Source organism: Mustela nigripes, chromosome 1 (genome assembly GCF_022355385.1).
Source record: "Mustela nigripes isolate SB6536 chromosome 1, MUSNIG.SB6536, whole genome shotgun sequence".
Lineage (NCBI taxonomy): Eukaryota > Metazoa > Chordata > Mammalia > Carnivora > Mustelidae > Mustela > Mustela nigripes.
In genome coordinates, this window is record NC_081557.1 from 33,275,490 (window position 1) to 33,288,136 (window position 12,647).

The following is a 12,647-nucleotide window of genomic DNA, read 5'->3' on the forward strand; positions in this document are numbered from 1 at the left end:
AGAGTCAGGCAGAGAGGGGGGGGGAAGCAGGCTCCCTGCCAAGCAGAGAGCCCGATGCGGGGCTCAATCCCAGGACTCCGAGACCATGACCCGAGCTGAAGGCAGCAGCCTAATCCACTGAGCCATCCAGGCACCCCGTTTTTTTGTTTTTGTTTTTGTTTTTTTAAATCAGAATTTTAAAACAACCCAGGAGTGCCTGGGTGGCCCAGTTGGTTAAGCTTCTGCTTTTGGCTCAGGCCGCCATCCCAAAGTCCTGGAGTAGAGCCAACCCTCCACTCCTGCCCCCCACTCCTTGCGCCTGCATTCTTGCTCTGTTGGGAGTCTGCTTCACTCTCTTTCCCTTTGCCCCTCCCCACCTTGTCCTTTGCGCGAGCTCGCGTGCTTTTCCTCTCTCTCTCTCTCTCTCTCTCTCAAATAAATAAAATCTTTAAAAATTTTTTCTTTAAACAGTCGGTTCTAGGGGCACCTGGGTGGCTCAGTGGGTTAAGCCTCTGCCTTCAGCTTAGGTCATGATCTCAGGGTCCTGGGATTGAGCCCTTCATCGGGCTTTCTGCTCAGCAGGAAACCTGCTTCCCTTCCTCTCTCTGCCTGCCTTTCTGCCTACTTGTAATCTCTGTCAAATAAATAAATAAAATCTGGGGGAAAAAAAATGTCTGTTCTAAGTGGCGATTTCTTTTCAAAAGTCTCCCAGTCCAAATACCTTTTTGGTAAAATAACCCAAAAATGTTATTTCTCTGAATTGTTCACTTATGCATTATTTAGGATGTTACAAAGAAATTCTATGCCTAAAACCTGTCATGCATAATTCTGTTCAGACCAAAATTTTATAGTTAAGCTTTCATATGGCTTATATGATGTCTTAATTATTCAGAATCAGTTTTTCAGTCAATAATTAAGCCTCTTGATTGTTTGGCATGGTGCCTTACACCTAATAGCAAATATATTTTTAAAAAGTTGAAATGATTGTAACTCTCACTCCTTTTCTTTTTAGAAAAGGTATAGTTTGGCAGTGGGGCCTCCCAAAAAAGACCCGAAAGTTAAGGGTGTCCAGTCTGCAGCCGTTCAGGCTTTTCTCAGAAGAAAAGAAGAGGAGCTCAGGCAAAAAGGTATGTGTTTGTAATCTTATTCTCAATTTTAAAGTCTTCCACCTTCACAACTAGCTTGTACTTAACTAGTGGATGCTTGTTATAACATAATAGGCTAATGGATTTGTGCATGTGTCTAAATCAGCTGTATTTAGAGGATTGCATATGTTATTTCCTCTGAAGAGCTTTTGGGGTAGTGACCATATCTTCCACTTGACCATAGTAGATCCAATAGGAATTCCACTCTTGGACCTTCATTTTGAAACTGCTTCTACATATTTTGTTTTTTAATTTTTATTATTATTATCAAGAATGCTATCTTAAAAGGTTAAAATAGGGACAGTTTTTGAAGACCAGTAAACTCAAGCAGTAGTTTTACCTCAGGCAAATGACAAGGAAACTGATTTAATACATGTAAGTATTCATTTATTCATAATTAATAATGCCTGTGAAATGGGTCTTACTGTTTAACTTGATATATGTTTGGTACGAGTTACTTCCTATATTTAAAACTAAAAGCCCAATTTCTCACCTGCTTTGTCATATTGAAAGACCCATATGTGACCCACTCACTATGTAAAGATGACTCAACAGATACTTGTTCAAAGGACTTCCTCATTTCATTCCTAGATGTCTTCAAACTGAAACTTGAGTCTTGCTTGTATTTTGGTCCCCTATTGATTTCAGATGAAATGCTTGAGACTTCCAGACCTTGAAATACTTTGTTCTTGTTTTGTCTCTTTTAGCTTTAGAGGAGAAAAGGAGAAAAGAAGAACTAGTGAAAAAGAGAATTGAGCTAAAACATGACAAGAAAGCAAGAGCTATGGCCAAAAGGACAAAGGATAATTTCCATGGTTACAACGGGATTCCCGTTGAGGAAAAGTCAAAGAAGAGGCAGGCAGTGGAGCGCCACACTAGCCAGGGAACAGAACAAGAGTATGAGATGGAAGAAGAAGATGAATTCTTAGAATACAATCAAGCAGAGTCAGAGCAGGAGTATGAGGAAGAGCAAGAACCTCCCAAAGTTGAAAGCAAACCAAAGGTCCCCCTTAAAAGTGCCCCACCGCTCATGAACTTCACTGATCTACTCAGGCTGGCTGAGAAAAAGCAGTACGAACCAGTGGAGATTAAGGCAGTGAAGAAAACAGAAGAGCGGCCTATGACTGCAGAAGAACTTAGGGAGCGAGAATTTCTTGAAAGAAAGCAGAGGAAAAGGAGACTTGAGACAGATGCAAGACTACCTCCAACCAAAAAGGCACCCTCTCAGAAAGAAAGTGTGGGCACAAAACTTAGCAAGCATCCTTCTGCCAGGGGTACTCCCCTTCCTCATGCTGAGAAGAAATCCAGACCCAGCACAGCCATTGAGAAACACTTAGGTGTGTCTTCATCCAAATCCATGCCAGGAGAGAGGACCAAAGCAGGATCTGTCAATTGTTCTCAACCCTTACTTCGTGAGAGCCATGACAGACCTGTCTTCAATGGTGCTGGAAAGCCCCACTCCAGTACCTATTCACCAAGTGTCCCAAAGACTTCTGCTAAAGGGACTCAGAAATCTGCTACTGAGCACAAAGCCAAAAAATCTCCTCCCCATCCTAGCCATTCCAAGCCTGGGCTCATGATTACCCCACACAATAAAGCTAAGAGTCCAGGTACCAGGCAGCCAAGCAGTAGCTCCAGCGCAGCTTCTGGACGGCCTGGGACAGGGACTGCTCAGCCTACAGTTAGTTCTGGCCCTGTGCCCAGGCGCCAGAATGGCAGCTCCTCCAGCTCAGGACCTGAGCGATCGGTCAGTGGGACCAAGAGGCCAGCCAGTGACTTAAGTCTCTCCGGACGGACGCTCAGTGGTACAGGTGGCCCTGGGCACCCTGCAGGCAGCTCAAGTGGCCCTGGGCGACCCACCAGTGGCTCAGGTGGTTCTGGGAGAGCTATGGGCAGCTCTGGTGGCCCTGGACGACCTATGCGCAGTCCACATGACCTTCGACGACCAGTGAGTGGCTCTGGCCCCCCTGGGCGGCCAATTAGTGGCCCTGGGCAGCCAGTCAGTGGCGCTGGGCGACCAGTCAGTGGTCCTGGGCGGCCAGTCAGTGGCCCTGGTCAATCAGTAAGTGGCTCAGTTCTGGCTGGACGGACTGTCAGTAGTTCAGGGCCCGGAAGACCAGTGAGCAGCTTGGGACCTGGGCGACCAGTTGGTAGCTCTAGTCTCCCCCTAAAGCCCAAGTGCACCGTTGTCTCAGAAACAATTTCTTCCAAGAATATAATTAGCCGATCCAGCAATGGACAGATGAATGGAATGAAGCCTTCCTTATCTGGCTACAGATCTGCTCAAGGTAAATTGTCCCTTACCCTAAGAATATTTATTTGTTACCAGGGAATTGGAAAGAATACTTTGTTTTAGATAACCAGAGGCCTTGTGAACCCTTCCACATACTCTTGTGTTGATAAAATCCTGATGTTGTGTTAAGAGTTCCTTGAGTGATCATAACTTGGAAAGGGCTTCAGAAAGAGTTATCTAGGACCCTCTGTGTTCACCCCTGTAACATCTCCAAGTGCAGTAAACTTGGCTCTGTGATTTGTAAGACAGGGTGAGTGTATATGCCTTATGTGGTTCAGTGAGTTAATTCATCTTTACCTTTTCACGAGGGCTAGAGAGACTCTTCTTCAAAAGCTGGACCATATTTGTACAGTTGAAGCCTTTTGGTGCATTGTTTATTCATCAGACATCTGTTAAGTACCCACCATCTACCAGGAACTGTTTCTGATTGCCCTTGTGTTTCTGCTTTTCTTCATGGTGATAAGCATTTGTTAAACTACTTGTTGGGTGCCATGAGAATATAAAAAGAAACAAAACATGAGATCCATGCTTTAAACTTCTTAATTCATCTAGAACCTTGGTTCTCAACCAAGGATGATTCTGATGCTCCGTGAACATTTGGCAGTGTCTGGAGACCTTTTTGTCTGACACAGCTGGGGGTAGGGATGCTCCTGGCATCTTTGAGATAGAGGCCAGAGATGCCGCTGTCACCCTACAGTGCACAGTACAGTCTCCTCACAACAAAAAATGATCTGGCCCCAAATGTCAGTAGTGCAGAGGTTGAGAAGGAAACCCTGCGCTGAGGAGATAGGCCATGCATATTAACAATAACTTGAGAGCAACAGAAGGAGGAACTCTAATCAAGGACTAGAAAGCAGTTGTTCCCAGTGCTAGTCCACTGATCAGTGTCTGTCTTCTGCAAAGCTTTAATCAGTCTTTTGGCAAAATGACAAAATAAGGATAATATAGTGAGTTTTTTTAAAGTTAGCCTTACTCATTTTGAACAATTTATCCATAATTCTGGGAATCTTTCTTATCTTGTTGAACTTCTAAAAAATGTACCTAAGTTATGGTGATAGTAGATGGTAGGTTGTTAGCTTTGAATGTCTTTTCTTGGTAAAACTAAAAGTTAATGATCCTGTAAGCTATTTTGTTTTTTTAATTTTACCAGTTTTTTAAATCCAGAAGGAAGGGAATTGCTAGGCTAGAAAATGTAACAGATGCTTCCAGTAAGCCATTTATAAACAACACGAAGCAGCGGGGATGATGTAATAATGACTCCCTGCTACCGGCCAGCACGCTGACTCTGGTTTTTGAGGATACTGTCTTTTTTTTTTTTTTAATAGTTTGCATTTTAAAGATTTTATGTATTTATTTGACAGAGAGAAATCACAAGTAGATGGAGAGGCAGGCAGAGAGAGAGAGGGAAGCAGGCTCCCTGCTGAGCAGAGAGCCGGATGTGGGACTCGATCCCAGGACCCTGAGATCATGACCTGAGCCTAAGGCAGCGGCTTAACCCACTGAGCCACCCAGGCGCCCCAGGATACTGTCTTAATGAGTTCTCAAAATCTCAGTTTATGTGAACTTTGTTGGGACTACTTTCAGTTTTAATACTCACATAAATAATGGCTTTTCTCTTCTTAAGTTTCTCAAAGACCTCCCTTCCCTAGTGGTTACAAAAGGCAGCGAGAATATGAAGAGGAGGAAGATGATGATGAATATGACTCGGAAATGGAAGATTTTATTGAAGATGAAGGAGAACCTCAGGAAGAAATATCCAAGCACATTCGAGAGATCTTTGGCTATGACCGAAAAAAGTAAGACTAAAGAAGATTTAGACAAATGATACACTTGTTTTGAATGACTCATGCTGTGAAGTCAAAGCAAACAATAGTAGTAGAGGCATTGAACACAATTCTTTATTAGGAACTATAGGATTATTCTTTAGATGTACTCTTTTGGCATTTAATATTTAAGAATCAAGTCAAATTTTTGTGTAGTTGCATGCCAAGAATACCTTTTTTTTTTTTAAGATTTTATTATTTATTTGACAGAGAGAGAGATCACAAGGAGGCAGAGAGGAGGCAGAGAGAGAGGGGGAAGCAGGCTCCCTGCTGAGCAGAGAGTCCCATGCGGGGCTTGATCCCAGGACCCTGAGATCATGACCTGAGCCGAAGGCAGAGGCTTAATCCACTGAGCCACCCAGGTGCCCCCCAAAAATACCTTTTTAAACTCTTTATAGGATGTATATTTAATGAGAGTGAAGCAGTTTACTGTTGGAGCACTAGATTGGCTTTTAACTCGCCATCCACAGAGCTACGTTGAAAGCTGGTCTGATCTGACATCTGCTTTTCATTTGATGTAAAAAGCTGTGCTGCTCAAAAGTGTGGTCCCTGGACAGTGGTCAGTATGGGACCAAAATCACTGATATCACCTGACAACAGAATCAGAAAGGCCCCAGCAGGCTCAGGCCCCATTTCAGAGCTGCCAAATCTAAATCACCTTTATAAGGCTCCCAGGTAATTCATATGCACATTAAAGTTTGAGAAGCCTTGTATAGAGGACAGTTCAGGGTTTGAATATAAGTTCTGCCACTTACTAGCTGAAAAAAATTGAGTGAAGTTGTTTTGTTTCTTTTTTTTTTAAGATTTTATTTATTTATTTGACAGAGATCACAAGTAGGCAGAGAGGCAGGCAGAGGTGGGGAGGAAGCAGGCTCCCTGCTGAGCAGAGAGCCTGGTGCGGGGCTTGATCCCAGGACCTTGAGATCATGACCTGAGCCGAAGGCAGAGGCTTCAACCCACTGAGCCACCCAGGCACCCCTTGAGTGAATTATTTTTAGAATGACATCCAGAAGGGGACACCAGGGTGACAAAGTCAGTTGAGCAGACACTTGGTTTCAGCTCAGGTGGTGATCCTAAGGTCGTGAGATCAAGCCCCACATTAACTTCTGAGCTTGTGTGGAGTCCGTTTGAGACACTGTCTCTGCCCCTCCCTCTGCTCACTCTCTCTTTTCTCTCTCAAATAAATTAAAAATGGCATCTAGAAGGATTAAATATAGTATATGTGTAAAACAGAAGGGACTTATCTTAGTGCCTATCGCTCGACATTTGCCATCTTCTTTAAAGCCATCAAATATGAGAAGTTAGAAGGCAATCCTAAGAAAAGGTGTTTTTTTTTTTTTTTTAAGATATTTTAAATAAATTAAATAAATAAATATTTAGGGAACCTAGGTGGCTCAGTCTGTTAAGCGTCTGCCTTCAGCTCAGGTCACGGGTCCTGGGATTGATTCCTGCATCAGGCTTCCTGCTCGGCAGACATCCTGCTTCTCTCTCTCTCTTTGCTGCTCTCCCTGCTTGTGCTCTCCCTCTCTGTGTCAAATAAAAAAAATCTCTATGTCCAAAAAAAAAAAGGTATTTAGTAGTAAAAAGAACTGGAAGAAAAATCAGATTTAAATATCTAATATTAGTAATGTCATTAGCTAGTTACATTCTCTTGATCAAGCCACTATTCTGCCTGCTTCAGTGCCTATTCTTTTTTTTTTTTTTTTTTTTAAAGATATTTATTTATTTGACAGCACAAAAGCAGGGGTAGTAGTAGGGGGATGGAGAAACAGGCTTTCCACTGAGCAGGGAGCCCGATGAAGAGCTCATTCGCAGGAACCTGGAATCATGACCTGAGCCGAAAGCAGATGCTTAACTGACAGAGCCACCCAGGCGCTCCTTCAGTCTCTGTTCTAAAGTCCTTCCCTTTCTCATGAAGCTCAAATGAGATTAATATGTATATAATGATTTCATGGATATTGTACTTTCAGAATTTTAATATAAACTATCCTGTAACTAGAGGTGAAAGAGGTGAACATCTTTGGATTGGTATCGCAATCAACATGAAATTCAGGAATAGTTGCTTTCAGAAACTCCCCTCAACCCATCCTCTACCCCCCTCACTCCTTGACAAGCAAGAAAGAGTAATTCTGTGTGTGTTTCTGTTCTAAAGATCCTGATTTTTTAAACCAGGAGGTTGGCAGTTCCTTTTAAAAACTGGGAAGTTGGACTTTTTTAATAACGTTGATTTCCTCTTATCAGATACAAAGATGAAAGCGATTATGCCTTACGTTACATGGAGAGTAGTTGGAAAGAACAGCAGAAGGAAGAAGCAAAGAGGTAAGCACAAAACTTAACACATTTGTGTAGAAATGTCCTGAACGTTCTGTTTCATGCTTCAGTTGCATGCACCATTGGGAGCAGCAGCTTTGAGCCACATAGTTCTGAATTAAAATCCTGCTTACTTGCTGTGCGTTTTCAAATCTGTTGTCTTGTTTGTAAAATGAGAATTTACGGTTTTTACTTACTGAGGTACCGTATTAAAATAATGTGTACCAAGTTGCCTAGTGCAGTGCCTCACCCATATAGGCACGCAGTAAGTGCTGGAAGCCGCCTCTCATCTCATTGCAATGTGTTCTTGTTATTTATTTGACAGACAGAGATCACAAGCAGGCAGAGAGGCAGGCAGAGAGAAGGGGTGGGGGGGAAGCAGGCTCCCTGCTGAGCAGAGCGCCCGATGTGGGGCTCGATCCCAGGATCTGAGCTGAAGGCAGAGGCTTAACCCACTGACCCATCCAGGCGCCCTTTTTTTTTTTTTTTTTAAAGATTTCATTTATTTATTTGACAGCAAGAGTGGGAGCAGAGGCAGAGGGGGAAATAGATTCCCCACTGAGCAGGAGCCTGATGCCACGCTCATTCCCAGGACCCTGGGATCATGACCTGAGCCAAAGGCAGACACCCCTCTTTCCCCATCCTTAATTCCCTTTCTATATCAGACACATCTCTGTCTTGCTAACCTATACAACTACTGGCATTAGGGATCTGAGAAGTGATATGAATGGAGGGAGGGGATAAATATAGAATGTTATTTTATTTATTGACTAAATTTTCTTATTTTTAAAAGCTGTTAATCATAAGTAATTTATATTTTACTACTTTATTGGGAACATTAAGATATTTTGTGTTGAGGTTTTATTTGAGGTCTTTTTTCTACTGTAAGTGAAGTCAGTGGCAGAGGCTCCTAGTAAAAAGTACACCTGCTAGTTTGTTTTCAGTGGTAAAGCTTTGAGGCATTTTTAATGCATCAGCACATTCCATGTGAGCTCTCAGTTTAAATTTCGCTTTTGGGGCGCCTGGGTGGCTCAGTGGGTTAAAGCCTCTGCCTTCGGCTCAGGTCGTGATCCCAGGGTCCTGGGATCGAGCCCCACATCAGGCTCTGCTCGGCAGGGAGCCTGCTTCCCTCTCTCTCTCTGCCTGCTTGTGATCTCTGTCTGTCAAATAAATAAAATTAAAAAAAAATTTTTTTTGCTTTTAATTTTTAAAGTGTTAATTTCATGTATATTGACAATTACTTTTTTTTTTTTTTTGACAGTTTAAGACTAGGTATGCAGGAGGACTTAGAGGAAATGAGACGTGAAGAAGAAGAAATGAAGCGTCGAAAGGCCAAGAAGCTGAAGAAGCGTTAGCTGCTGCTTGTATTTATTTTTGTGAAATTCTGGAGACTCTGTTGCAAGGAGGTCCTGCCTTCAGAATGAAGAATCCCCTTTATGATTTTAGATTTATACTTGGGTACTCAAGGAGAAGGAATGCATACTGTCATTTGCAGGCTGTCATTGGAGCATAAAGTATTTTCAAATACTTTCCAGGGTTAAATCTGTAATGCAGATGATAGAATGCCCAGTTGAGTGCTCTTAGGAAGTTAACTGTTCACAGGTGCCAGCCTTGATCCTGATGAGCTATGCACTCTTAAGGTGGGGCCACTCACCAGCCAGCCAATCTTAACATTGTTCCTTTGCTACTTCGAAAAGGAAACAAAAAGGATTGCCTCATGACTTCATAATTCTGCTGACGTGTGAGTAGGGAACTGCCCGGCTCCCAATTAGGCTCCCAATTAACTTTGTCTTTCAATGAGGAACCTGGCCCCTTCCATGAATGTTGCCAGCAATAAAGTGACCTGTCCTAATCTATATGTTTGGATTGAGAACTTGAAAATGTAGAGTAGGCTTTATAATTATCATATGGATATCATCTCTGTGACTGAAGTAAAAAGTAGAATAAATTATACTGTATTCTGCATTATTTGTGGATTGGATGCTGAGCATTCTTATTCACTAATTTAGGTGATAAGGCAATTAAAAATTTTTTTTCAAGTTAAAATACAAGTTATGCCATTTAGTTTTAAAAATATATGTTTCCAAGTTTTCCTTTCAGATATACTGTTATGTTGGCTTTAGTATAAAATAGACAAGGTCACTGTGCTGATTGATTTTTATCTATAAAATTCATTTTTATATTGAAGAAAAATGCTTATTTTATTCAAACATTAGATTTGGAAGAGTAATAGTTTAAAAACTGAGGAAGTAACATGGGAGACTCCCTTTTATTCTCTTCCTTCATTATAAAAATATTTTGGAAAAGGTACCCCTGTACCTCTTGATATAATGACTGCATTTTATCTTAAATTCTTTAGCAATTAATGGCAAAAACCAAAAACTAAATTCATGTGTATCAAGAGCGCCACCTTCTCTTTTGCCCATATTGCACTTTTATTTCAAACTATGCACTGTGAAGAGATGTTTTTCCCAAGTTGGAAAGGATGTTCCCTGTTACTAGTGTTTCACTGGGCTGTGGAACTTTCTTCATTCTCACTTTTTTCAAGTCATATTTATAGACTGATATCTCTTAAGTCTCAAATCCTGGCCATTCCAGTCAGGCTGACATAGATTCTGGCTGGAGAGAAGCCAAGTCTCAAGGAAAGTCAACAACAGAAAATGAGATACGATGCTAGAGAGTATTTGTCCTAGGTTCTAAATGTGGAGGGTTGGGGGCAGTGGGACATAAGCTTGTAAAACAGTTCCAGGTTGCTTTCATGTATTCCTTTTTATCCATAAAGCTTTATTCTAGTTTGGTAGTAGAGATGACTGTTGTTAACCTCCTTTAACGGGATAGCCATGTGACCCAGGCCCTTAAGACTCTCTCATTTTGAATTGAGTTTCAAATTTCAAAAGTTTAAGGATTTAACTTCGAAGCTGAATCCTGTGAAAGATGTATTCATCACTAGGAATAACACCCTTTCTAACATCCACACACCACTGTTACACTGGCAGAAAATCCTATCAGCTGCCTCTCACCCATTTCAAATATCTTCAGTGAAATTGATTTAAAGGTAGTGTGCTGTTCATGTAATGAAACAGGTTTGGAACATTATTTCCTTTGCTGTCACTCTTGTGCTTCCCCCCCTGCCCCCCTTCAAACGATTTTTTCTTGGATGTATTTTTCAATATGCAGACTTTGAAAATCTATTACAATCAAGTGCTTATCATAGCCAAAAGATTTCTCGTGGCTTAAAGTTTACTAGCACTTTATTCAATATGCAGTTATTTGTACTTAAAGGCACCACTGTGCTAGATAATAAAAGTTCCAGACCTTGAAAAGGTTGTGTCCTTAGGTATCACTTTTGAATGCATTTCTTCTACGGATGTTATTCTTCAGCATCAGCATTATAAAAGGGCACTTCTGTAGCTCAGTTAAAAAGAAAGTCCTGAGAAAGTCTTTTAGATTAGTCTTGGCCTTGTTTCCAAATCCTGTCTTCCATTTTGTTCTGCAGTTCCTGACCACTCTTTCGAAAAGCCCACAAATCCTTTGAAGAAACTGGAATAAGCTGTTATTTTATCAAGGTTTACAAATTAAGTGCTTGGTTTTTAACGTATCCTCTACCATTTTGGTTTTCAGATTTTATTAATTCAATATCTGAAGATGTGCCTTTTATTGGGTAATGTTAATTCACGAATGTAGTAATGTTATTTCACGATTGTAATGTTATATGATCATGGGTGTGGCATTCTCTACAGATGATGTGAAAGGAAAGTAGTTTTCATAAAACTCATATGGCTCTGATTGCACAGTCCCACTTGCTTTTGATGTTGCTATGTCAAAGCAAGGGGCACTTTCTTTTCAAGCTACTTTCAGAACTTGTCTTTGTATTTTCTCTAAACTGTAAATGCAGTTATGTCCCTTGGAGGCCAGGGTACCACATGTCACAGACAGCCTTACATGTGCGCCAGGAGAGGGTTCAAAGACTGTTAACAAAAAAGAACGTATATGGGAACTCGAAATTTCATTTTTTTAATGTTACCCCAAGATTCTCTCCAAGAAATTACTGTTTTGTATTTTGTAACTTAAAAGCAGCTATTAGTACATTTCTGAGATATAGCACGAGACCAAAACATGTTTGGAAAGAGAATAAATATATGAAGAGAGACTGGTTGGTTTATTTTCAATGTGCTGAATATATTAGACTACTATTTATTTTGTGAGTGGATGTGATAAAATAAATATTCAGGTGTTCAGTGTATGCTTAAGAGTGAGATATAGATTTCTTTGGAGTTATTAAATCCATCATGTCTTTCTACATAATGGACAAATCAAGTTTTAAAAAAGAAAACATTTACCTAGCTTAGCTTGTTTTCTGGTGCTGTTGACCTGCAAGAGAATCTACTTTTGCATATACAGGTGAAAGTTTTGCAATTCATGTATAAAAGAAATTGTAGGCATTAAAAATATTTTATTGATATTTTCACTGGTTTGCCTTTATTTACCAAAACTCAGATATTACTTCTCCCATCGCCCTGAACATTTTCTCAGCTAGAACCCCCAGTAGGCTCATCAGACTTAAGGTGGGATTTGCCTCCTTATACACACACAACTGTTCTTTCCCCCTGACACATTCGTGTCCGCTCACAACTGACACCTCTCCCACCCCCACCAGCTTAAGAGCTGGTCTGCTACCAGATACCCAGGTTAGGAGAATTGTTTGGAGGTATACTCAGGAAACTGGAAGGAAGAAGAACTGGGTATATAGTTCTTGTCAAGAAAATGAGCAGGTTCTGATCCCTTTATAATAGAGCCTGAAATAACTTGAGATGAGTCGTTTGGGATATGTAGGAGGCAAATGGGCACAGCTGTGCAGCCAGAGAATGCAGGCACTTAACTGGATGAGATACAGTCTTGGTCACATAAGAGGTATAAGAGATGGCAATATCCTAGAGTCAGGATTACACAGTGTTGCTTATGGCTTTTGAGTTCTATTTTCTTAACATAAAAAATAAGGGCAATCCATTCAGTGCCCAGGGCCACTTAAAGAGAGTTTAGCAAACAAACCAAATAGTCATCGACAAAATGTTACCTGCATAACCAAAAGATCTACTT

At 41.1% G+C, this 12,647-nt stretch overlaps 1 protein-coding gene across 1 annotated transcript in view; it reads left to right on the forward strand.

Moving 5' to 3' along the window:
* Window positions 1–12,018, forward strand: part of SPTY2D1 (SPT2 chromatin protein domain containing 1) — a 23,421-nt gene extending 11,403 nt beyond the window's left edge. Inside the window, exons 3-7 of the mRNA XM_059407324.1 lie at window positions 992–1,106; window positions 1,832–3,412; window positions 5,042–5,213; window positions 7,482–7,559; window positions 8,812–12,018. Coding sequence (XP_059263307.1) covers window positions 992–1,106; window positions 1,832–3,412; window positions 5,042–5,213; window positions 7,482–7,559; window positions 8,812–8,905 — 2,040 coding nt within the window. The 3' untranslated portion in view covers window positions 8,906–12,018. The remainder of the gene's footprint in view (window positions 1–991; window positions 1,107–1,831; window positions 3,413–5,041; window positions 5,214–7,481; window positions 7,560–8,811) is intronic.
* The last annotated feature ends 629 nt before the right edge of the window (window positions 12,019–12,647 follow it).